The sequence below is a fragment of the Calypte anna genome, chromosome 5A, assembly GCF_003957555.1.
Source record: "Calypte anna isolate BGI_N300 chromosome 5A, bCalAnn1_v1.p, whole genome shotgun sequence".
Classification (NCBI taxonomy): domain Eukaryota; kingdom Metazoa; phylum Chordata; class Aves; order Apodiformes; family Trochilidae; genus Calypte; species Calypte anna.
The window spans coordinates 5,187,525-5,214,215 of record NC_044251.1 but is presented as its reverse complement, the minus strand read 5'-3'; the positions used below and the strand labels follow the sequence as shown (position 1 = coordinate 5,214,215).

At 41.8% G+C, this 26,691-nt stretch overlaps 1 protein-coding gene and 1 pseudogene across 1 annotated transcript; both read right to left on the bottom strand.

The window, feature by feature from the left end:
- Positions 1 to 5,414: 5,414 nt before the first annotated feature.
- LOC115598492 lies at positions 5,415 to 5,566 on the bottom strand (annotated as a pseudogene).
- A 9,221-nt stretch (positions 5,567 to 14,787) lies between these two features.
- On the bottom strand, positions 14,788 to 16,220 carry LOC103534455 (carbohydrate sulfotransferase 9). Its single transcript, XM_030452408.1, has 2 exons — positions 16,127 to 16,220; positions 14,788 to 15,629 (listed from the first exon to the last, which is right to left on the bottom strand). Exons 1-2 carry the CDS (start codon positions 16,218 to 16,220, stop codon positions 14,788 to 14,790), a joined length of 936 nt encoding a protein of 311 aa, XP_030308268.1.
- Positions 16,221 to 26,691: the final 10,471 nt, after the last annotated feature.

Here is a 26,691-nt window from a genome sequence, read left to right as displayed (position 1 = left end):
TGTTAGAGATGATTACAGGTAACACTTCACCCTAACAACCATGTTTCTCAGTTCCCTGTGAGCTGACTGTGAGCCTGTCAGTCTGAAGATTTGATTTAAAGGTAATTACTCCAGTGAAACTACTTATTAGCTTTACACTTTAGAATGCACAATTGCTGTTTTGACTACCCAATTATAGCCACCTCAAAACATCAGGACATATTTGCCTTTGCTTACAGTAATACTCCCATTAAGTTCCGTGGATTTACTCCTGTTTTTAATAGTGTAAAGAAGAGCAGGATAGGTCTCACTGGGAGACTGTTTCTAGAATTTTAATTATATTCATTCAACTTGCAACCCAGGGGTTTACTTAAAAAACTAATCGTTATTATTCCATGTCAGAATTGATTAAAAGGCTTCTCAGCAAGAGACTACTCCCATTTTAACACATTGAAAAGTATAAATTATTTTTTTAAAAATCTAGACTATAGGTAAAACTGAAAGTCTGAAATATCTAGTTTAGACTTTAACAAAGATTAAAGCAGAATCATGTTTTGCACAGAAAGAATCACTTGCTGTATTTATTACAGCAATGAAGCTGGCACATTAGCTGGATTGAAATTTTCTTTTTAGTGAAGGCTACACAAATGTGGTCAAAAGTTTATATCCCAGCAGTCACAGGTTTTGATTTTCCTTTTGAGGAGGGAAATTTCTGGAAAACTCTTAAAACTTTTTAATGAACAATTTAATAGGTGGGATGGGGACAGGAGCTCAGGGGTTTAGTACGTTAAAGATTTCCTTGTCCACAGAGCTTGTGTTGCCAGTTCATTTGCCAGTACTGCATTAAAAACCAAATACACCCAGAAGTCATAGACACACTCTAGTGATATTTATCACTAGATAAATATCACTACATGTGATGTATCACTACATCACAGAATGTCAGGGTTTGGAAGGGACCTCTAAAGATCATCAAGTCCAACACCCCTGCCATAGCAGCACCAAACTAGGGCAGGTCACTCAGAAATGCATCCAGATGGGGCTTGAAAGTCTCCAGAGAAGGAGACTCCACAACCTCTCTGGGGAGCCTGTGCCAGGGCTCTGTTACCCTTAGAATAAAGAAATTCCTCCTCATGTTGGGATGGAACTTTCTGTGCTTTCTCCTGAATCCACTGCCCCTCATCCTATCACAGGGCACAACTAAGAGGTTGTCCCTTCCTTCTTGAAGCCCAGCCCTCATATATTTATACACATTACTAAGATCTCTTGGTCTCAGTCTTCTCCTCTCCAGACTAAAAAGCCCCAGGTCTCTCAACCTTTTTTCATAAGGCAGGTGTTCCAGTCCCTTCAGCATCCTCATAGCTCTCCATTGTACTCTCTCCAGTAAATCCCTGTCCCTCTTGAACTAGAGAACCCAGAACTGGACGCAATACTTCAGGTGAGGTCTCATAGGGCAGAGCAGAGGGGGAGAAGAACTTCCCTCAATCTGCTGGACACACTCTTCTTAATGCTCCCCAGGATGCCATTGGTTTTCTTGGCCACACAGGCACATTGCTATCCCATGGATAACTTGTCCACCAGGGCTCCAAGGTCCTTTTCCATGGGGCTGCTCTCTAGCAGATCTCCTCCTGACCTGTACAGGTGCAGTTTATTATTTTGTTTATTTATTTTTTTTATTCCTTCCCAGTTGCAGGACTCTGTACTTGTTCTTGTTGAACCTCATCAGGTTCCTCTTGGCCCAGCTCCTCAGCCTGTTCAAATCTTGCCCTGTGAGTGTATTCTAAGGAACAGATAAGCAAGCTACAAGCAAGCAGCTTTGTTTTGGTATAAGGATCCAATTTGCTCTGGTGCAAAATCACACAGACTTAGAATGGCTTTTAGGTTATATAGGTGTGACCTAATTGCAAATTAGAGCAAATCTTTCTATAACAACGTTCCCTTTTTCCTTCATGTTCCCAGTATGCCTGTTGGCATACACATTTACCCAGCTTTCTACACCAGGTCACAGTGTACAAGCATCACAGGTTAAGAACTTTGCAGGGATTCTTATTCACAGGACTTTATTTATAGAATCATAGCAGAGTTTTGAAGGGACCCCTGGAGATCATTGAGTCCAACCCCCCTGCCAAAGCAGAATTACCTAGGGCAGGTCACACAGGAATGTGTCCAGATGAGTCTTGAAAGTCTCTAAGGAAAGATGCTCCACAAGCTCTCTGGGCTCCCTTCCAGTGCTCTGTTAACTTTAAAGTTTCTCCTCACGTAGAGGTGGAACTTCCAGTGTTCCAGATGATTTGTCCTCTTGGATCAACTGCAATATAGGATAAAAACAGAATTACAAGATGGAATAACAATTATACCAATCAAACACAAGTTGGAAGAAAATTAAAATTCAATCAACTTTCAAAAATATTCAGGAAACATTTTCCCTGGGGAGGGGGGGGTTTGCTGTCATTTCATAAAAATAAATGTCTGTATGTCATTTTGGGGTTTTTGGGTTGGTTTTTTTTTGCCCGCGAGAAGTACTTACACGCACTCAGGTGATGTCACGGGCACAGATTTTGCACTATCACAAGTACAGGCTGATTGTCGCTGTCTTCAAAGGGTTCTTCACTAGTGAAGAATTGCGTGTGGGGCCGGGGCTGGGTGCGGGGCCGGGGCTGGGTGCGGGGTTCAGCACCGCGGACAGCTCAGCACCGCGCCCGCCCTCGGACCGAGGAGGGGAGTGGGGGGGGCTCGGTTGGCATCTGCGACCCCTCAAAACTACCCCGCTGCCGGTAATGCCTCCAAAAATAGGGAGATTCTGTCAGTCAGTCGATGACAACTCTGTAAAACGTTGCAACCAAAAAGAATCCAAAGTAGCTAAAAATAACGGGACTAAGGTATGCTTGAGGTCCGTTCTTCCCAGCTTTTTCCTTTTTAATGTGTACAAATTGCCTTTTTTTTTCATATTGCAGGCTGAATGGAAAATAACAGCTGATTTGTACATTAAAGAAACATTAACCCTCAGTTCCCACTGAATTAAGTAAGTAGTGGGCACTGTGTAGTCTCCTATCCGTAGGGCTGTGGATCTGTCTTTTGCATGTTTTATCTTTTTCAAATAAGGATATAAATTGCTCTGTATTCTCCTTCAGCCTAGTGGATAAATTCTGATAGTTTCTGCATCATTGTTCTGATAGGTTTCTTCAATTCTGTTCAGTTCTGAGCAAACTACCCAGGACCCTGCTTCAAAAATTAATGCAGCAATATCTATGTGCTGAGCTAATATCTGGCACTTATCTTTGGTGTTTCTGCCATTGCTAGGAGCATAGAGTTCTCATCAGTAGCTAAACTGGGACTGCAGATCATTAGATAGGATTTCCATCTCTGTTTTTCTTTCCAAGAAAGCAGATAGCTGGGGAAAGACACTGTAAGCAGAACAGGATTAAACCTCTTATGATTCTTCCCCACAAGGAACTGCACTGCTATATTATAAATCAGGGGTGGCCAATCTTTCAGCAAATTCTTCTGATTCCTCTGACAGAATGGGTGGATTGGCAGTCCAGCATTCTTCCAACCTCCTGAACTCATGGTGCTTGCCCCTGTTTCACAGTTTTGATGGGACTAGTTGCACACCAAACAGTAATACAAAAAATAACCCTGCAAAAGTACTAGGGGAAAAATACTCCATGCTTTTACTGTCATAAAAAACTATAATGGAAAAAGTACAGCAAAACAAAGCAAAAATTACAAGGACATTTTCCTTATGCATCAAATGCATTATTGCCTGAGGTAAGTACAGTCTGACAAGGCTGCATGACGACCAGCCAGGAAGCAATGCAAACCACATCCTCTCTGACATTGCAAGATGACCTTTACTTAAACATTATTAAATTGAAAGATACACTCAACAAAACAATAAACTACAATTTTAAACCCTTATTTTTGTGAAAAATAAGGTGTCCCCTCAGAGGGACACCACGTTGGAGCAGGGGAAGAACGTGAGGAGGAAAAGAGGCAGAAACAGCGTGTGGGAAACTGACCCTGAACCCCCCCTGTGTCCCCTGTGCCCCGAGGGGAGGCGGCAGTGAAGTGACCCGGGACAGGGAGAGAGGAAGGGTGAGGGGAGGGAAGTATTAAAATCTGGCTGTGTTTTCTCTTTCTCCTTGTAGATTAAACTGTTTTTATTTTCTTCTCAAGAAGAAAATGCCTGTTACCATAATTGGGGAATGCAAACCTCCCTATCTTTGTCTCCATATTACAAACCCTAAGGTAGATTTTCTTCTCCCTCTCCCTTGGTGGGGATGGGGCTGAGCGAGCAGAGGCCCAGTTGGTACCAGCTGGGCCTAAACTGTGACATAATGTTATCAAACCATTGGCCAAAAAAGTTGAGAAATAGCTTCATGAGGACATAATCACCTTCTGAAATGGAAATACTGGGCTGAGGTGATAGAGGGAGTCTGATATGAAGTGTCTAGGGATTTGTTTGCTGGATTTGTTTTTTATTTTAGGAACTGCATTTCCATTGTTGGCAGGTTTTGGTCATTTTCATGAAACATTTTCCCTTTGATGTACACATGCATGGATTTCTGGGAAACAATGTTATCTGCAGATTTCATCTTGTAAATACACTGGCAGAATTCTGGCTGAGATTAATTATAAAGGTACTTTATAATGTCTGGAAATGCCCAATGGCAGCTTAGATGTTCAAGCACAATGCCTTTTTTTTTCAGAGGGTCACATGAACATCAGTCATAAAGAGACATTCAAAGAGTGTGAATGCATAAATGTGTCCCTGAAAAAATGACTGAGAGAAATCAAAGCACACAAAAGGGAAAAAAAGAGACAGGTGTAGTAGGTTTCACAAATAACAGTGTTTCACAGAAACAAGAAGTTCTTGCTGGAGCAGCACAAGGTACTTCCAGTGTCTGAAGTTGGACAGTCATAGAATCATAGAACTGGCTGGGTTGGAAGGGACCTCAGAGATCATCAAGTCCAACCCTTGATCCACTCCCGCTGCAGTTCCCAGCCCATGGCACTGAGTGCCACATCCAGGCTCTTTGGAAATATCTCCAGACACGGAGAATCCACTACTTCCCTGGGCAGCCCATTCCAACATCTGATCACCCTCTCCATAAAGAAATTCTTTCTAATATCCAACCTAAACCTCCCCTGGCACAACTTGAGACCCTGCCCTCTTGTCTTGCTGAGAGTTGCCTGGGAAAAGAGCCCAACCCCCCCCTGGCTCCAACCTCCTTTCAGGGAGTTGTAGAGAGTGATGAGGTCTCCCCTGAGCCTTCTCTTCAGGCTGAACACCCCCAGCTCCCTCAGCCTCTCCTCATAGGATCTGTGCTCAAGTCCTTTCACCAGCCCAGTTGCCCTCCTTTGGACCTGCTCCAGGACCTCAATATCCTTCCTAAACTGAGGGGCCCAGAAATTAAAAAAAAAATATTTTTTTTTAAACGCAGTCCCCCACTACCACAAATTATGCAGTCGAGCTTCCTGCATTTGGGGAAATCACAGGGGTCAGCACACCCGGAGTGTAGGGGATGAGCCTCGCCATGGGAAAACCACCTGCTTGATCATGGTGTCTCCCCTGCCAGGTAACTTCCTCAAAACTTAGCAAGTTTGGGACGAATGCTTGAGACAAAATGATGAGCAAAAAGGCTACCAGTGGCCAAGTTGAAACTGAACTGACTTCATGTTCGAGGTGAAGAGGGGGAATCAGAGAGGGGGATGGAGGGAGAAAGGCCAGGCATGAGGGTTCTGAGATACAAGACCTCAGGTCGAAAGAAGAACTGAAACAGAAGAGCCACCAAACACCTCTCTCCGGGTAACCCCCTCTTGCCCAGCTCCCATTTCACCACCAGATGGCTCCATATGAACTCGGATGAATAATTGGTTGGCTATTGGCTTTAAATCTGCCTGATTTCCGAGGGTGCTATCTGAAACACAACAAAAACAGAACCAAACCATAAAGTCTAAAAGTCTGACCTTGTGAGACTGGAGTGTTTGAAGAACTCTAGGTTCAAAAGCTTGGGTTAGAATCCACATCTCTAATCCTGGCATACTTGGATGCAGTATCATGGTTCAGTCTTAAAAACACAAGAGGTGATGCACTAGTACCAGGGTGACCCTGAGTTCACAGCACACATGGGACTGCAGTGTAACATACTTGAGTTCATGCTTTCAGGCTCTGCAATGCTTGTAAAGTCACAGGACTGCACTCAGCTTTGGGCATCCTACTCCAGGAGTGATGGAGATCACCTGGAACTGGAGAGAATTCAAAGGGAGAACAGCAAAGATGAACAGAAGTTCCACAAAAACCATTGTGCAAAGCCTGGAAAGAACGGGTTGCTAAACTGTTTGATAAAGAGCTTTGTCAGCCAGGTGCAGGAAGCAGCTGGTGTTGTGAGCAGGGGCCTGAGTTAAAATCAGGAGGTTTGGAAGGGAGCTGGTATTCTGGTTCCATGAGCCAGCTAATCAGAGGTCACATATCCTGGAACAGACAGGCTCTTGAGGACCCCTTCAAATTAATTTCCTAAGATGTCCAGGATAATTCTTTGCAGAGGAATTAATGTTTACACATATCAGTGGAAAAGCTCTGCTAATTTCAACACTTGTGGGAATTCCACCAAAAATATTTCTAGAAAAGGTGAAGTACAGTGGATTTCACATCCCAGGCCTTTTGACAGGGGTAGGTCAGAGGAATGTAAGCTTAGTTATAGGGCAGAATTTGATGAACTGTTGTGATTGGCCTCACTTCCAAGTCCATCAGTGGCGTCCTGCAGTCCCCAGCCTTCCTGTTCCAGTCAGTCTCTTGCTCTCACTGGTGTCCTAAAGGTTCTTGTGCAATTCAATGAGAGAACTCAACCTGGACTTCCCAGTTCTCTTCCAGGTGCAAGGTGCTGTGCAGACTTTTCCTAGCTCCTCATTTCTCCAGGAGAGGAAAACACCATTGCTATACTTAGTAGGTAAGTGCTAAATGTCAGAAGCACAGTTCTTCTAACCCCTCATCTATTCATTACTATATTCTCAAAGATAATTAAATTACTGCTGTGGCACTTCCCAAGATCTGTATTCTCCCCTGCTATGGCCACTTGAAGATCCTGAGCTCATGGCATCCTTGCTGGTCAGTGTGCTCAGGATACATCTGCCACACAGATAAAGCACTGTGATTTTTCCAAAACTCAACAGCCATATTGATCAAATCCTACTTTTCAGGCTAGACCATTAATCCTGGTGGTGAAAAATTTTGATCTGGAGTCCTCTTTAGCCTCAGTTCAGATGGAAAGCACTCTACATCCATAGCTGTAGCACAAGCTATGCTAACTCCTCTGGTAGGTTGACGTAATGCTGTGTAAGCATTCAAACCAGTTTGCTAATTCATCCCTTGCAGTGTTTTTCAGAGTTCATGAGCCTCCCACAGTGGAGAAATGCACTGTGGAAGTCTCCATAGCCAGGTAGGAACATGAAGCAGTATAGCTCTGGAAAACATTACAAATAACTGAACAGCACATTTTTTTTTTTATTGCTTTCAGATGGAGATGCACACATTTTCTATGCCTTATCCTGGGAGAGCAGGAAATATTAACTGATTTGTTTATACATTTTAGCCTTCAAACACCACAAGATCATTATAAGCATCAGAAATGCCTTCTCCTTCAACAATAAATATAAATTTTAATTGTTACTGGAGGGCGGTGTGTGTGCCCATGTTATGGGCTCTTCTAGGAAGGCCTCACTACAACTTTGCCTTAAAGTGTGCTGCTCTGAAACACAGAAAAAATATTTAAACCTCATAAAATCCAAGGTTTACAGGAACACAAATTAGGAAAAAAATAAAGCAAAGCAAACAGGAATTGCAGTTCATGGTCTTTACTAAGACCACAAGACTGAAATTAATATGAATAATTTATAGAACAGTTTACATATGAAATAAGTGCTAAAACAACTATTTCAGAGCTATTTGTATATTATTGCAATTTTAGAGTGATTAAATATTCTCATCAACTCCTAAAGCTGCAGTGTGCAGACTGGGGAGGCCAAATCTGTTTCAGATACAAAAAAAACCTGAGTAAAATGAAGTCTTGGCAGAGGCTGGAACAAATTCTGAACATACAGCAGTGAGAGAGGGCACTCCTGGGAGACCCACAGCACATAAACCACAGCAAACAGGAACTTAGGGAACAAATCCAAATTCTGACATGAATATTACTACAAATAAAAGTGACCCTTTGTTTTAATTACCAAACCTAAGGGCCTCGAGTGTAGCAATAGTTGCTGTGCATCAAGACCCAAAAAAGCCAAAGCCATTATCTGTCTTCCAAACAAGAACCTAATAAACAAAACCCAAAAATGTACAAATCAGTCACTGAATACAAAAAATCTTCAGAGTAAGAATTTGTTCATATTAATTTGACTGATCTTCCCCACATTTTTGTTTCTTATCTTCTTACCTGTGCTGTCTTTCCGGAAAAGGAGGAACCCAGAATTAATTGTTTAACATTTAGATATCAGGTGGATGCTCTCCCATTTTCATCATTTTACTTTACCATGCTTACCAAAAGCTAGAAGTCTCAGTGGGCTCCTTTATCAGGTAGGCACCCCTGGGTGCCAGAGATTAACTGATCTCTGGGAGTAACCAGTATATAACCCTGCAGAGAGCAATGGCCCCTCATGAGAGAGGGTTTCCTGTCTAATTTGGTTTATAAATAACGGGCCTCTGAGACTTGATGTCAATGACCCCAAAATTAGTTTTCTCTCTTACACACTGAACCTGTCTGAATTGTGGAAGAGTTTATTTTTAGGGGGAGAAATGCCTTCAAAACATCCTTGGCTATATATTCACATCTCACCTTGCAGTAATTCCTCACTCTTGGAGCAGATGCTTGACCAACTTTCTCACAGAACAAGCCTCCTTTTCAATAGTTGCAATACATCCAACAACATACACCTGGCAACAACCTGTACCTGAATAAGTCAGCATCTGCAGCACCTGTTTGCTGGCCCCTACCTGTGGGAACTGGGCAGGAGTCCATACATGAAGTTCAGGTTAAGACTGAAGAAGGGATCTGGGAATAAAAGGGGGACAATGCAACCAAGTAAGGTGGGAGTCAGGATATTAGTCATGGATTTGTAGGTTAAAATCTTGCCCCGTACTTCTGCTAGATCATAGAAATATAAACTGTAATATGCCTGCCTGCCTGCCTGGGGATACTTGTGCTAAGTTCTGCTCTGAGCTCCAGCAATGTTGTACCTGTGGTGGGACAACACCAATGCTGTTTAATCTCATTAACAATGTCTCTGCAGGGTGGGATGATGAGATGGGATGATGAGACTTTTTGAGAAAGCCCTTTCATCTTGCTGAGCTTCGTTACACTTTGGGGAAAGCTAGAAGATGGAACCTGGGTATATAAACAAAACCTTCTCTAGTAGTTGTGAGCAAAGATAAAGCACATCTGGGTAGTGCTGAACCAGTGTTGAGACAATTCCTTTTCACAGACCTGACCCTGTGATGGGTCACTCATTTTTGCTGGAATTTTTGTCTCAGTATATTGACAGAGATTTATGATCACTCGAGTTCTTCTAAAAAAACCAGTTCTTACCAGAAGCAGCATTGTAACTGCACACCTGTACACATTCCATAACCAGTCAAAACTTCCAAGAGGACTTCCTGAAATTTCAGACACTTCTGGCAGGTAAATTGCCTATCTCTTTCAGTTTTATTTGATTTATACTCATTTAAGTTTTATAATTTAATACCTTCTGTTTTATACTAAAGCATGACCTAGAATATAATTCTGTAAGGAAGAGATATGAGAAGTGATGTGACAAGGAGAAATCATGCCAGGCCCACATCACAGTAACAGGGCATTAGTGTCTTTTTCTTTCCAGTTTCATTTTTCCTTTTCTTTGACAGACAAATCAAGAAAAGTGGAGACTGTAGAGCTAAAAGCTTTTGGCATATTAGTCTGAATGAAGAAAGAGAATGACCTTCCAGCTGTGAGCTGTGAGGGTCACAGTCCATTTGATGTGTACAGATGGTGTTTCCTCTTCTTCCCCTTGGTCAGAGGACACTTTTGTGGAGCAGTGAATTCTACAAGTTTCATTGCTCGTGATGTTCTTTATCTATAGACACCTTTTATTCTGTTGGCAGTTGTCCTGCTTTGGAAAGTTTTCTGAACAAAAAAAAACCTCTACTCACAGTCTACCTGTTAAGACACATCAAAAACTGTGAGAAATTATTATTGCTTCTGGACAGAACCATCACTTCAAAGTGGAGGAAATGGCTGCTTCAGGGAACAGCTGGTGGCATGGTCTCCACTGCTGACATGCACTGATCAGCTACCTGATCTGCAACACTTCCATGAGGAAAATATGATGTCAGGTTTGTAGATACCTGTCCTGAATGGAATGTGTGTGTGCATAACCATGAGAACGGGAAAATTCTCTTTTATCTCCTCACTGCTGACAGATCCATCTGTAGGAAGGCTGCAGGCTTAACTCTGCAAGATAGTGTTTCTCTTCCTTTCCCTGCTTAGCTCCATCTTTTCTGCAGCATGGAACACTCATTTTTTGCAAATTCTTTCAATTCTCTGGCAGTCCAGTGAGACAGCTTTATATTAATGTACCAAAGCCGAGCCAAATGGCTTTGTATTTATTGCTGCCCAACAGCATGTGGCCTCTGTTGTGATTTGATGGAACAGTGCTGAGTTTTTTTTTTTAAACATGTTATTGAGAAGGATGAACAAATAGATAATAATTAATATAATAATAATAATAAAAACATAAATATATGTAAAACCTGGTTTCAGTGGTAACTGATCTGAGTGCCTGACAGTCCCTTGTGGCAGAGCCAACTCAGGAAAAGAATCCAGAGATATTCCCAGCAACTGATGGAGTTGGGTCCTGCAGAGCACTTGGGGAGATGAAGAGAAAGAGCAGAAGCCTCTCTCCAAGACATTTAAGAGAAGAGCACATGGAAGGAAGAAGGGATGGAGTTTTCCACCATCCTGGCTTTAAAGGGTAGGGCAGGAAATGGGAGGGAACACTGATCCCTCTGTTCTGCCCCCTGGAGCCTTTGGGGTGCTAAACAACACTGTCTCTCTATGTCCTTGTATTGATTCCATAAAATTATCCTGTGCCTTCTCAAACCACGACACATTCCATAAGTGAACCAGAAGTGGTGTCCAGTGGAATGGACACCTAGGGAATAAACAAAGTGGAACATTTCCCACTCAGCTCTGGGCAACGGGCAGTTGCTCACACATTAGGAAATACTATAGACCAGAGTTTTCCTCAAGCATTGCCTCTTGGCAGCTATCGCTAAAAAATACAGCCAGCTCAATTCAGGTACTAAAAACCTTTGAGATCAGCCCAAACTTCTGTTGGGGTTTAACCCAGCAGGCAGCTAAAACAACACAGCCACTCTCTCACTCCTCTGCTAGTGGGATGGGGGAAAGAACTGAAAAAAAAAAAAAAAAAAAAAAAAAAGAAGAAAAAAAAACCCATGGGTTGAGATAAAGATAGTTTAATAGGACAGAAAAGGAAGAATAAGATAATAACAACAATAACAATAACAGAATATACAAAACAAGTGATGCACAGTGGCAACCCCTGGCCAACTCCCCCCAGTTTATATACTGAGCATGATGTCATATGGTATGGACCCTTTAGATAATTTGGGTCAGCTGTCCTGGCTGTGCCCCCTGCCAGCTTCTTGCTGCAGGGCATTAGAATATGAAAAGTCCTTGAGTAGTGACAGCAGGAAATAAAACAACAGTGTGTTTTCAACATGGTTCTCATACTAATCCAAAGCACTGTACCAGCTACTAGGAAGAAAATTAACTGTACTGCAGCCAAAACCAGGACAACTTCCATGCCCACCTTCACAAGCTGTGAAAGCTTTTTACATCATATAGTATTGTTTTCCTTATCTGGGAAATATATTGCAAAGCTCTTGTGTAGTCCTGCACCACTGCACAGCAGCTCTTGGGTAGGGGGGTGTGCATTAGGAAGTATTCTGAAGCCCAGAGAAAAGGAAATGCAGTAAATTGGGTTGAGTATTAAAAGATGCCTACAAGGGAATGTTACAAGATCATTTACATGTAATGTCCATTTTTTGTATTTTCCAACAGTTACAAACCCATTATTATCATTTTGTTAGCATTGGGAATGCACAACTTGCACAGTTCTTGTGTGACACTGCTTCCCAAAACCCCTGTTACAGATACACACAAACACACACATCCTCTGCAGGTTTTTTTGCTAAGGCTCACACCACCTGAACAGTATTACAGAAGCCAATGTTTCCAGGCAATATGCTACTTACAGTTTCCTACAGGCAAATGTCAAATCTGAAAGTCCATTGAGAATAGTTACAGAGATGTTTTCTGCATCAGTATGTGACTCTCTGCTACTGACTAGTGCTTGTGAGAAATTAATTAGCCATTCTTTCAGTGGTGAAAGAATGTGTGATCCTGTGTGAAGGAGGAAAAAAAGAATTGAAAACTACTCATCAAACAGCAAGGAACCAAGAGGAGTGTTAACATTGGAGTGCTGATAGCTAAGACACGTATGAAACTCTGTCAGATTCATTTCTTCAGAATTTTTCTAGGCTCACTGATGGTGCCAGAAAGTTAAACTATCTTTGCTAAAGCTCTGGGGTGATCTATCAATGTAGAAGTAAGTCATGAAAAAAAATCCCTCCTCCTCTGCATGATCTGGCAAAGAAAGGAGAAGCAGCATGTAGTTGGAGATGGCTCTGATTCAGGAAAGAGGAAAAAAACTGCATCCCTTTGCATAGCCTTAACTTTGAGTAATTTCCTGCATCAAAGGGTAAAGAAAACCTTTGTGATCTATAGGGTTGCCAGGGTAGCATGAGCACTGCAGTGTTAGGGGACAGTAGGACTGTGGGGACACCAAATATGGTGGTGGTGAGCGTGAGATCCAGAACCATGAATCAGTCCACATACAATCACAAGCTATTTTTATTTTTAAATTGTTTTGATGTTCTTGCTTGGTCTTCTCACTTTAGATCTCTCCCTGTGCCAAAGCTGCCCCATTTACAGAACACTCATCCATGCAATAGCTGCCAGATGTACTCAACAAGTAGTCCTGACTTTGTGTACCATCTGCTGTCAAGAAGGGATGCAGAGAGCTGCTTCCTTTGCCTCCTTCTGTCACCATGGTCTCATCAGTGTCTCCAGCTGATGTCCATCCAATAAATCTCTGCATCTTTCCTCTGGAGGGGACGACCCCTGCATCCCAGTCCCTGCACTGGGAGCTCTCTTCACAACCCTCATGACTCAAATCCCATTGCATCCATTTTTCCCAGCCTTCTTTGCCCTCTTCCTTGGCCATGCTGCTGGCAGAAACTGCTCTAGAGCTTGGTAGCTGCAGTGGGATTAAGTTATTTTGTCCTGTCCTTTTCTGTGTACTGAGAAGCTGTGAGCCAATTCTGGATCCAAGACTAGCCTGCCAGCTTTTGCACATTTGCAGATACAGTTGATAGAAACTAAGTACATTTGAGATGATTTCAATTTGTCTTCTGAGAGACTGATATCCCCTAAAGGTGGTTCTAATAGTCCCAATTAGTTTCTAAAACTTCCTAAAATTACTATGGTCACAAATTAATTTTCAATATGACCAGGCAACAGACTAAAAAAAGAAAAGGGGGGGGGGGGGGGGCTGGAACAAGTCTTGTGCTCCCTGACCTAAAGTCAAAGCCACTAAGGAGTATGAGTGGATAATGGTTTGAGTTGCTTCTCCCACGTGTTTCATTGCTCCCCTCACCATAATTCTACACTTTATTTAGCCCATGAGGTGAGAAATCAGCAGGTAGAACATGTATTACCTGAGGTTACCCAGCTCCACACATTAAGTGCCATGTCAGGTAAGTCCCAAGGGCTCCTGGGTTCCATCAGGCACAAATGGGGAAAGCCCAAACATTTTTCCCACTGTGCTGACTGCCCAGTCTGCTGACTGGGTGCTTAAGTGCTTTTGAAGAACAGACAAGAGTCACCATTCCACTGAGATTACAGATCCTTCACCACCCCAGCTGTACAGTTTAGAAGGTACCTTTAACTACTTCTCTAAAAAATAGATCCATTTTTCACACCATCCCACTTAAATTAGATGTTAATGCTCACAAAGGTGGTGAAGAGTTTGGAAAGTCACCAGGAACACCAGACTGGCTCATAAAAAGATTTTGTAGAGATACAAGGGAAAGTCTGTCTGGATTGCTGCAAACTACACTGCTTGAAGGATGAGGCTAGAGGGCTGTGCTGAAAGCACTGCCAGAGGGGAATATAATCAGACATTTAATTCTGCATCATGCAGCTTCAATAATCTGAAGTTATTTTCTCCTTTCCTACAGGATTCATGATTGAGGCTCTTGTAGAAAAAGAGTACTTTAACTCTAAAGTAGATTATCTATTGCTTTGTAGGTCTTTTGCTAATAAAAAAAAATTAATCATTCGTATTTAAAAATTGTTTTCTAAAAATGCTACTTGGGAAAAACATTCTTAATCCTTCCTCCATCTATTACCAACAGTCCAAAATCTATCATCTATAAAATAGTCTTCATGAAGCAAACATGTGCCACTAATGATCAACAGGAAGACAATAATTTCATACAGGTAGAGTACAACAGATCATGGCAGGGATTTGTTCTAAGAATCCTTAGGCTGGTAAACCATGCCTCAAACACCAGTAAAATCTCAGCAGCAGTCAGTCAGTCATCAAACCCACCTATCAAGTGCCTGTGAAGACAAGTTCAGGCCATTTTGTACAAATGCAACTATTCCTTGTTTAACCTACATTAGTCATTCAGGAGAAATAATCCTCGTATTTCATTGTATAGTTAAACAGGAAAAAATCCATTTGATACAATTTTTTGATCTTCTCAATTTGTTCAGAGTTCAGTTGTCTGAGATACTCCAAGGTGATGTCCCCATTGGTTCTTTTCTCTGCACCATACCTCTTCAGGCTGGGGTAATGCAGGTTCTCTGGTGCTCCAATGACCCTCAGAACGTGTTCAGAATCTAACCCAAGAGTTTCATACTTACCCAGAATATCATAGTGAATGTTGCAAGGATCACAGAGGAGAAACATGGGTTTCCAGTGAATGTCAAGAGTATTTGGTGGTTTTGCAATAATGAAGCTGACAAACTCCTGGAAACTGACTTTTTCAGAAGAATTCTTGTTTTTCCTGAACATTGCCCTGATCTCATTAGCAACAGTGATACTGTAGAAAGGCTCAGAATGCAGAAGTTTGTCTCTGTAAGCTGAAACCAGCCGTTCCAAGGGGTGTCTGGTGAACATCACTTTGGTGTAATTGTTAAGAAATTCCTTTTGGATGGCAGGAGGGTAAGACACCAGCTTTTTGATCAGTGAGGTCTGGTGGATGTGGTCATGCTCTATTTCAGAAGCTTCTGCATTCAGATCTGCTTGGAGGAGGAAAATAGTTCTCTTCCAGTTGGAGCAGCCTACCTTGGGCACCTCACAGTAGATAAATCTATGTTTGTGCTCCACAAAGAGTTGGTTTCCCACGTGAGAATCCAATTTTGTTCTTAATTTCAGAAGGTTGTTCTTCAGGCAGAGAGAAGCCAGTGTGCTTTTGCGATCATTTTGGATTGCCAGCCAATCCTCAGTGGGATTAGGAAATGCACCTGCAGCCAAGGAAGAAATTTAAGTCATTAGTGTGAAATAGACTTACAGAAATCTATTTGGTTTTTTGTTGTTGATAATGTTTTGGGGTTTTGGGTTTTTTCGGGGGGTGGCAGTCACAGTACTCAATCTATCTCCCTGCATACAAAAAAAAAATGTGCTAAAATCATTTTTTTGTTTACTGTCACCAGACTTCACTATAGCAAACACGCAATAAACCATCCTGCTTACTGAAAAGTTTGTTAAAATGACAACAAACGTTTGTTTGTGAGCAATAACACTTTAAGCAAGATGGATGCTTTAACACTTCTAATGTCAGCAGTTTTTTTCTAGTGCTCTCCCTCTCATACACAGCTACCATAACTATCACAGTGACAGGGTCTTGGATATTTTCATGGTATTTTTTTATCACTCCACAGTTACTTCCTAACATATTTGGAAAAGGTGTCCCTGGTTCTAGAAAACTTTAAGTCTTCCTGTAGGTAAATTATTTACTTACCTGTGAGGTTTTTTTGTCTCTTACAGAAAAACCCAAAAAGAAATATTCCAAAAACAAAATTTGGCAGAAGGAAAACTAACACTTTCTGGTTCATATTATTACCACAGGAAGGAGGATGATGGAATCTCTAAAGTGGAAATCTGCTTTTCTGTCAATAAGGAAAGACAAGACAAGTTAGATTTTGTATGACTGATATAACAAAGATAACATGGTATTCTGATGCAGAATTTATGATAGCAGAAAGATCTTTCAAGTCCTATAAATACAGGGCTTGTATTTAATAAGTTAAAGTTACTAAGTAAAAATTCTCCTATGTAAAAGACTCACCACAATTATGCTGTTAAACCAGACATGACCATTAATAACATTAATAACATTAATAATAACATGACCATTTCAAAGTATTACAAAATTCCCCTCTTTCTCAGAACAATGAACTGTTTATGGGCAAATACTCCACCATTTGAAGGTGGTGTTCCTGCCAAGCACAATCTCTGTCCCTTCATGTTGTGTAACAATAACCTCATTTAGGATTACAGGGATGTTTTTTTTTTTAATAACTTTACTAGTTGGAGTCTGTGAGTATAAAGTTTTCTGTAACCTGCAACACCTGCAACAGGCTTATCTGCAAGCTTATGATGCATTTGGGATGAGATTCTTTGCCCTGGAGCCTTCCACTTTGTACAAATAAATCCATATTCATTGCAGGAGAAACTTTCCTACATTCCAGCAGAGAATCCTAACTACTGGCAGTAGAGGAATTCTCTCATTCTCTCTCTCCCAAAAATGATGCTGCAGTGTATATACATTTGTTTATGTTGATACTGCAGCATAAAGAGCCCCCAGCATGGTTCACAGGCAGGAATCATATAGAATCAGCAGAGGAAACAACAGAAGAGGAGATGCTCCATGGTTACAGATTAAAGGGGAGGAGGCCAATGCAGTCCAACATTCAATCCTCCTCCTCTGCTCACTCATTCCATCCTCTATCTGCATCAGAGAGAGCACTCTGAACTCTTCTCTGAGCAGCTTTACTGTGTAGACCCATTAGAAAGTTCTACATCAGTGTGCTTTTAATCAAGTTTTATTTGAAGTAGCAAAATTAAGTGCAAAACTATAACCACTGGCAAACATGACATTCTATTTGTGTCCCATAAAGTCTGTACCATCAAAAAAGTAAAACTTTTTTTTTCCTCTTCTGTTCTTCAGTTTATCACCCTGAACCTGCTGACAATAAAACCTTAATTGTCTGCATTTCTTGAGGATGTAACTTCAATGTTTTGTTCTGATTTGTTTTATAAAGGTACAAGTCCATTCTGGAAGTTATTTGTGGTGGATACACATAAACCCCAGCTGCCACAATGGAAACAGGAGTCCTGTGTGTTCTGAGACAGCATCAGAGGTGGCACTAGTTAAATTGCTGAAAAAGTACTGGCACACAAGGCTGCTTCCTTTCAGGGTTGATGGGTGATTTTTATGTCACACATCTCTACCAGAATATCTTCCAACTCATGCAGAAAAGAACACCACGGATTATGAAATCTCTCCCAGTGTAGACATGACCTGAGAACTGGAGAGCAATGACTCTTCACTATCTCTGACCTGTAAATGTCATTATGAACAAATCTGCAGCCACATAAATTAACAATTTTCTTGTGTTGACATTAAACTGTTGCAATACTCATTCAAATGAGTGTTGTATTTTTACACACAGTGGCATTTAGCCAATACTTTTGCATTTTCTTGGCTGCTTAAGACCATTATAAAGGCTACAAGAAAAAAATACAGGTTGATCTTCAGTCTCTAATCTTTTTGTTCACTGCACATCCCATCAATCATCCCACCACTGTGCAATGTGTTGACTTCTATGGCATCAGAGGCTGTTTTCACAGCCAGCTCAAGTCAGTCAGTCAGTTTGTTGACCTCGTGAGGTCTGAAGTTGAGTGATCCCTTTCTATTCATTTTCAGAAGTGGCTTGAAGACACATCTTTGAAGACACAATAAACAATTTGCAATTCAAATAAAAATGACACTAAATAATTCTGTACAGGGACTCTTTGTTACAATATGCTTAGGTGGGCTTATTGTTATCATATCTGACCCAGGAATCAGAAAATTAACTAGATTAATCTACCCTATTTAGATACTTGTATCATATATATTTGCTAATTAAATTACTGGTACATAATATAAGGTCTGCCATTAGACACACTTCATGATGAAACATGTCAGTGAGTCAACAGAGGGAAATGGAAGAGATTTGCCTCCTGGAGGGGAGAAGGTGTTTATGAGTCAAACTCCTTTTCTAAGATATTTGCATATTTGTGGAAGCAAAAGAATCCTTATTTTAACTCAGGAGAGTGGTCAGGCCATAAGGAGAAATAGAAGGAGATGCAAAGTGACAGGTTATAACTGTCTGGACCCTTTAGATAATGAAGGGATGCAGACTGGCTGAAAGAGCTAAAACATTCTATCAACAAATGAGGTCAACATGATGACTTGGTGAAGTTACCTGAAGTCTGAAGGCTTCTTCTGAAGATGAGAGAGCCCAGTACAGAGTTCTGTGTAATGCAAGGTCTCCAACAATGAAAATCACTTAAGAGCAATCTGAGGAACAGGAGGAAAGAAAATTCTGAGAGCCATTTTGTCAGAACAGGGACAAGTCACTTGGACCTGAAAAAAAGGGGGGGGAACCCAAAAATAAAAGCCATCTTTTTGATACATTCAGTGTCACTATCTCTCTCTTTCTTCACTTAAGTATTTTTCAAATGCTTGTACTTGTGTTGTCTATTGAATCAGTACTTGTATTTGAATTTTAACTCATCCTACCTTGAATTAAGTGTGATTTAAGGTAACTACAAAGCATTCCTTAGTCAAGGTGTGGTGAGCCAATTAACACAGCAACTCCATAATTAATAGTCTAGTTCTGTTCTAACCAAGGGGCAGCAGACTGGGCTTCTACAAGAACGGTGGAAAGACAGTACCATAGGACTCAAAAAAAGCAGAGATGTCTTCTAATGCAAAGTAACACAATAAAGAGTCACAGATTTAAATGTTTCTTTAAAGCTAATATAACCCCAAAGAGATGAGAAAATAATAAGAACTAAATGTAGGTAATTAATCTGTTTTGTTCTTATTACACATAGTTATTGGAGGTTTCTTGGCTTTTTTTGTTTTGTTTTCAATGAAGAAAATAACTGCCTGGGTTATAGTCTTTTACTGTTGTTTTTCCCTTGTTCTCCAGACAACACCATTATAGATCAACCATATATAGCTATGTCTTGATATTTGTAACTATGTATGTCTTCCTGGATTCTGCAGATTTCATCAGAAATCATTTAATGACTCCTTCCTGGACACTACTGAACACTAAACCAGGCGGTGGGATGAATGATCCTCATAGAACTTTCTCTTGCAGAACCCTTTCAGAAGGATTTCTGTCAAGTGATGATATTTCTTGAGGCTTGTCAGTTATTTAGTGTTTAATTCCTTTAGTGTGTCCAGCTGCTTTGGTGGTTTTCTAGCTTCTTAGCCAAAACACGTTGCAATATCAAGTAAAACCTTTTTATACAATTCTAAATCCACTGAATCACTGTTATTACCTTAATCAACCAAACCCAAATAAAAACACTATGTCTATTGTGTGAGATCCATTTCCTATATCATAATCTAAAGTTTTTATGTGACAGCAAACAGAGCAATTGCTCAGTCCAAGAGTGGTAGCAAGCAGGGAACAGATTCTTGAAGAGAGCAATGTGCACTCAAGATCAGAAAAAAGACCTGAAGCTCTCATAAAATGAGAAGTATTCTATTAATTTCCACCCTTCTTTGCACTACTCACAATTATACCATGTCCCTCGACTAATCCATGCTTAATTTTTTTCTTCCCAATAAACACATTCCTCTTAACAAAAGCAAAAATGTTACATCACGCTGTTCATATATTTTTTCTCAAATTTGCTGACTATAAAATGCTTTCTCTATCCTCCTGCTTCTTTCAAGAAATTTATGACAATTTTCTACTTTTAATTACTTTCAACACACCCCTTTTCTATATGCTACACTGAGTATGGAGGCATCCTACTTGCACATCCCCTGTATGCCAGGTTCAGTCATTTGACTCAGAAGAGCTCTCTATCTTGATGAGATTTTACTTTTTCAGGGCTCTCACAAAATTGGCATATGCCTCTCAGCTATCAGATATTTTTTTTCTGTGAAATTACTTTCTCTTTGTTCATTCATTTCAGGCTTGTTTTCCATTTGTGATGCTAGACCTTCTGCAACCATCCCATGAGCCTGCTAGCAGTCTGGACTTTGTGCATGCCATATGTAGCTACACCACAACCACTCACACTTAGCCAAACACCAACTTTCATTTTGTAATGAGTCCCTTTCCCCCTGACCAAAACAAGGAGTGATATGGAACCTCTAGTACTCTTTCAGGTAGGAAATATTTTGACAACATTTTGATGATAAAGTCAGGTAAGTACACACTCCATTCAAATTCTCCTTCTTGCCACACTTACACACTCCCAGCACAGGCAAGGAAGGAGTAGACTGGATTGCCTTTAGCATTATCACTGGTACATTGTTTCATCCTTGAACTGTAGAACAATAATTTATAATACAGCATTCCCTAATCCTTCTCCTGAAACTGCTGAACCAATGCAATTGAAAAATCTGCAGTTTTAAAAGGGGTCCTTTAAAAAATCAGTCTGAAAAAAACAGTATTTTGATACTTTTATAAGCAATTAGATGTCCTGTAACTGGAAACGTTGAAGAATAATAATATGTCTTTCTGTATGTCTATTACCCAAATACAGAAATACACACTCAAGTGTGTGTGTATATATGTACATATACTTCTGAACTATATGCCTATGTACATAGACACACACACATACGTGTAGTTCAGAAACACATTAAAATCAGTTATACTGGCATATTATTTGCTCCAGGTAAACTAACTAGCTATGTTGATAAGGATTTAAACTCTTCTGCTGATAAACTTACAAAGGTTTTTCTCAAGCTAATTTTTTGCCAAGGCAGATCTTGGTCACAGCTGAGCATTCTGGGTGATCCTCGCACCCTATTTGATGATAAAGTGGGACTTTCCAGATTAAAAGAACAAAATTACAACAATACATATTTGTGCTCCTGATATATTTGAAGCCAGAAGTGAAAAAAAAAGGTACCATTAGAGTAGCTCAGTGGAAGGTATGGAAAATCTCTGGAAACAGATAACATTCTCTGTTGCTGAGCCCCATTCTGCACTTAAACTCTGTTAATCCCTTCAAAAAGACAACTGCCAGTGCATATACCGATATGTACACAGTGAGGAGGAGATGACACATAGTATAGAAACTCCCCAGGAACAGCCAGAATAAAAAAAACAAAGAGGAAAATCAAACAGTTTCAATCATGCTGCTCTAACAGGGTTGAATTTTGCTTTTAGAAGCAAGACCCTTGCTCACCCAAACTGCAGCCCCCTAACTCCTGTGCAACTCACTGCAGATGGGAGAGCCCAGAAGCTGCAGTCTCAGCAGGCAAGCTGGACTGGTCCATGAAGTGGAAAAGAATTAGTGGTTAAGGAACCAGCAGACTGCAGACAGCCAAGGGCTAGAAGAACCTCTTGATATGGGTCATTTTGCCAGTAAGAGTCAGGTTCTGACATCACCTGACTTGCAGCAGCAAGAGCTAAAAGGTTTTATGCAGGACACAAGATCAGTTGGGAGAGAAGGTATGAGCTGGACAGGGGCTGCTGAGGAAGATGGTAACAGGGGTGTCCTATAGAAAAGCAGACTCACAGCAGTGAGGTGCGTACAAAGTCACAATTTCTAACACAAGAACAAGCTAAAGCTCTTGTTCCCCGCAGTGGAACATAGCAGCATCTGGTCTTGGCAACTGCAGTGCCACCTTCTTCATTGCCATCATTAAACTGCTTGTTATTCTCATTACACTGCATTTTTAGGCCTGTATTTTAGCTTCTATTTCTCTATTTCATCCCATGACATTTCCCTGTCTTGCCCTCCAATGTCTTTCTTTACCTCTCATTTCTCATTCAGTATTAAACTTTACCTTCTGATCACTCATATTGCTCACCCTTGCTACCATTAGCCCCTGCTAACAAACAAATGGCTTCTGCTTTCTCTTCTGCTGTCCCCCTTTTCAGAAGAAGTTTCTGAAGCACCTCTGGAGCTATTATATTTTTCACCTAAAATCACTCCTTAAAAATCCCCCTTTTCAGGGATGCCAGCAGCAGTCAGGCTGCCAGTGTGCTAAAGCTGCTACCAACCAGCACACAAAGAGCAAGGGAAAGCAAGAGCCAATCCGGGGGTGAAAAGAACCCAAGTGCGGAGCTAAAAAAGAGCACATGGGAAAAAGCAGCAGAGTCTGAAAGAAAAAAAAACCAAACTAAAAAAAACAGAGGCGGGGAGCAACAACCTGAGGAAAAGTGGCAGAGCTGGGACCATGGGAAAGAGAAAGGTTGTGTAGGCTGCTGAAACAATGGTGTGGGAAAGGGAGGTGGAGAATGGGAGTGGAAAAGAAGCAAAGTGTCGTTCAGTGAAGTAAAGACTGAGAAGAACAGGTTCAATTAAATTAGTACAGAAAGGAATACGCAAAACTATCCAGTACATTACCACAGATATCTAAAGAGGAAAGCGATTAAATGTGCTACAGTCACTCGAGCACTGGAACTCACCCCTTACTATGTGACCAAACACGTCTCTGCTTTTCCTCTGGTAGCTGTAGCCAGAAAGGCCATGGGCTTGTGATTTTCTAAGTATCCTGTTTCTAAGTATTCCTCTTGATACTGTCAGGGAGCAAAGAGGGACAGAAAAGAGAGCTGGGAGCCAAGGGCAATAGTTACATGTCAGGGGCCTCACCAGCCAGGACCCATCACCAGCTGTGGAGGGTGAAGGCCCAGAGATGGTGGCCTGGCTAAGAGGGCAGACCCTCAGGCAGAGCCTCGGGGACATCGTCTGGCAGATGGGCCTGGCTGGACTGGGCTGAGGGGAGATAGACACCAGGAGGCTGACATGGGGTCCTGGGCTGTGGGCGAGGAGGGTGAAGCCCCAGGGGAGTGGCCAGGGATGGCTGGTGCCCTGTTAGTGCCTTCAGGGCCTGAGGGCCATGCCCTCTGCTAATGGGCTGAGGGGCCTTCTTACCTTAACACTGAATGTATCAACAGGCTGCTGCAAGAACACTCACAGAACAACCTTCACCAACATGAGGATGTGGGGATGAGACTCTGAAGCTTGAAAACAAGGAAGAAAGGGAGCAAAGAAAATTTTAGAACACCATTGTCATTATATTGACAACTAGGTGTGCCTGGCTTTTCATGCGTCTTACAGTTACCTCGTGTTTATCTGCTCAGTTACTGGTGCTAATAGCAATGTTCTTGCCATTCTTGCCACTCTGTGCACCTTCTTTCAACCCTGCATCCTTCATCTCCTTGTGTAAGCCTGATTCATTCATTCCTGCCATTGCTCACCAAATAGCACAGCCAGAACTGTCTGTAACAGCCCTGCTTGCTTGGTACACAGCCCCAGGGCAACCTCTTGGCTGCTGTTCACCTTGTTATATCCTTTTCGTATTCCCTCCACTAGTACCCCCCTGCCAAACTGATGACAGCCACTCTAGTGCCTGAAAAATCATAGAATCATAGAATGGTTTGGGTTGGAGGGGACTTTAAAAGATCATCCAGTTCCAATCCCCCTGCATGAGCAAGGACATCTCCCACCAGACCAGGCTGCTCAAAGCCCCATCCAACACTTCCAGGGAGGGAATATTCACAGCTTCTTTGGGTGACCTGTTCCAGTGTCTCACCACTCTCACAGTACAGAATTTCTTCCTGATGTCTAACCTAAATGTACCCTCTTTCTGCTTTGGAAATGTCACTTCATGTCCTGTCACTACATGCCCTTATAAAAAGTTCCCCTCTGGCTTTCCTGTAGGCCCTCTTCAGGTACTGGAAGTCTGCTGTATTTGAACTACGGAGCTTTAAAGTCCCTTCAAACCCAAACCATTCTATGACTCTATGAAACAATTACATATAGGAATATTCAAAAGACCCACAAATCTGTTTTCCAGAGCCTGTTCAAGTATCCAGAAAATGGAGAATGGACAGAAAATGGAGGATGGACAGACAATGAGAGTCTCTGAAAAGGTGGGTGCCCCCATATCATGGGGGGTTTTTGTGGCAGGCAAAGAACCCAGACTCTTCCTAAAACCTCTTGTCTGACTTACTGCACACCTTCCCTCATGTGCTGTAGGTAGCAAGGATCCTACTGCATAGCCCTGGAACATTTCAAGAGAATATCCATCCTGGGAACTGTGTGTGTCAAGTCATGTGGAATACCTTGTTTCTTTAAAAAAAAAAAAAGTGCTGCAAAACTACCAAAAAAATGTACGTGTGTCTTCATAACAACGTGCACAAAAATCATTGTCAGTGGTGAATCACTTAGCTCCCTTGACTGATCTTATGATACCGACTCTAGCAGAATAACCAACAGTGGCAGCCTGTTGCTATTTCTGAACCAACCCAGCATCAACCAGGGTGAGGCTCAAGCATGGGAGATGCCATTTCTGCCACTGGAGAACAGTCCTGAACACAGCTTCTCCCTGCCTCCCCTGCTCCCCCCATCACCATGACCTCTCTTCCACTCCCTCTACCCTCAGTTACACCTCTTCGCACCCCAGCAGCTCTCCAGCACTGAGCTCCCCTCCTCCTGGATATATGAATCCTTGTGCCAATGCCCCTAACCCCAGGTTTGACCCCTTTTCTTCTCCAGACCCTGCTTCCACACAGGCAAAATTTCAACCCAGCAAATCCTCACCTCCCAAAGCCATCCTTGCATCGGCTCGCCCAGCAAATCCTGGTTTCCAGCTTCCCAAGTGCCCATCAGTTCTCCCCCCGCTTCTGCTCTTCCCGCTTCCCCCTGCACCAGCCAGGTCTTTGCTGCCTCCCTCCCACTGCCTGACTCCTCCCTCAGTCTCCTCACTCAGACCCCCGCACCGAACACACTTCCGAGCCCAGCTCATCGGAGCTCTCTCTGCTTCTCCTTCCAAGCCTCCCACACAGCCCCGCAGCTTCTCGCTCTCAGCTCTGTACCCAGCTAGTCCCAGACTCTGCATTTCAGCTCCTCTAGCTATTTTAGTGTCTCCCAAACTATACTGACACATTTTCCTTTCCCTCCCACATCGATTTTCACACTACTCATCAAGGCACAGTTTCTTCCTGCAGATTTTGTTCTTTGGGCTTATTTTGCCAGTGATCACCAGCACTTTCCTCCCCCCCCCCCCGCAGAAAAATTGCTCATCCTTCCCATGTTATTTAAAATTGGGGTGGTTTACTCCATCGTGCCACTTCAGTCCAGGAAAGGTTTCCCTGAGAAGGTACAAGAGGAATCCCTTTAACCTCATTTCTCAAATGCCTTTTCCAAAATGCAAAGGACCTGAACTTCTTGGAGGAAAGGTCACCAGAACCATTTAAGATGAGAAAAAAGAGCACAGTTTCCAAAACACCCTGTACAAAAAACTATAAAATAGTTTTGCTCAAAGGCTTTTAAAAATTACCCCGAGGCAGATACCTAGCATGGAAAATTACAGCTTAAACAATATAAATTTGATTAAACCTTAAGCAGCTGCAAACTGTATTGAAATGAAAAGAATGAAGATGAATATTACCCTTTGCAAAGTCAGAAAGTGAATGAAAGCCTCTGTCTCTTTGTTTCAGGCACCAGAATTCCTGTAGCATCAACTTTTAGCTGTATGTTAAACTGTGTTGTTCTTAACTGAGGAGAGCTATAGTAAAGAAAAACAGTGTGCCAAAATAAACTCCTCTGTGGATTCACTTCATCATGGTGTGATTTCAAAACCTCAATAATGTCTCAGTTTATTTCTGGAGACATTTGATGACAATTTCTAAATATACACATGAAAAAACAACAGCTTTGTGACAAAGAAATCTCTGGAGACTTGACTATGCTATGAAAATCATGGTAACATCAAAAGCTACTGACAATCCAATTTTACTCACCAACCAGACAACCTCAGTGGAAATTTTCCACCCCTCTGAGTAATAGTAAATAGAAAATAAAGATTTTGAAATAGAAAGATCATTTCAAAGAGACACATTATCTTGATTGAATGCCTAAGTCTGCAAAGGAATAAGGAGAGAGGCTTTTGTCTTCTCCTTACCTGGATTTCAAGGCTGGGTAAAGTGTTTCTGCATCCACATAGATATTTTCCCAGGAAGGTATCTGAAGCATTCTATATTTACAGTATTTGCTTTAATTTTGATTAAATGCCCAGCTAAAAGATGCCAGTGTTTCCCTTTGAATTATTAGGTGAGCATCTCCTCAACCTGTGTGAAGTTGCACAGTAGAAGGAAATGTGCTGTGTCTGTCTCTGGGTGTAATGAGGAGCATTTAACCACTCCCTGTGTACAGTCTACAGCAACTGCCAGAGCCTGCCAAGTGCTTCAGGAGCAGCCTGCCAAGAGGCTGCCTGCTAAGAAGCCAAGAAGGAGGATGGTTGGGAATATGAGGCTAAAGGTAATT

Bases quoted from the DNA above. Each gene is read 5' to 3' on its own strand.
- LOC103534455 (XM_030452408.1), bottom strand. From the start codon at position 16,220: ATGAACCAGAAAGTGTTAGTTTTCCTTCTGCCAAATTTTGTTTTTGGA. The intron at 15,630-16,126 runs GTAAGTAAATAA...CCTTGGCTGCAG, and splicing joins GAGACAAAAAAACCTCACAG to GTGCATTTCCTAATCCCACT.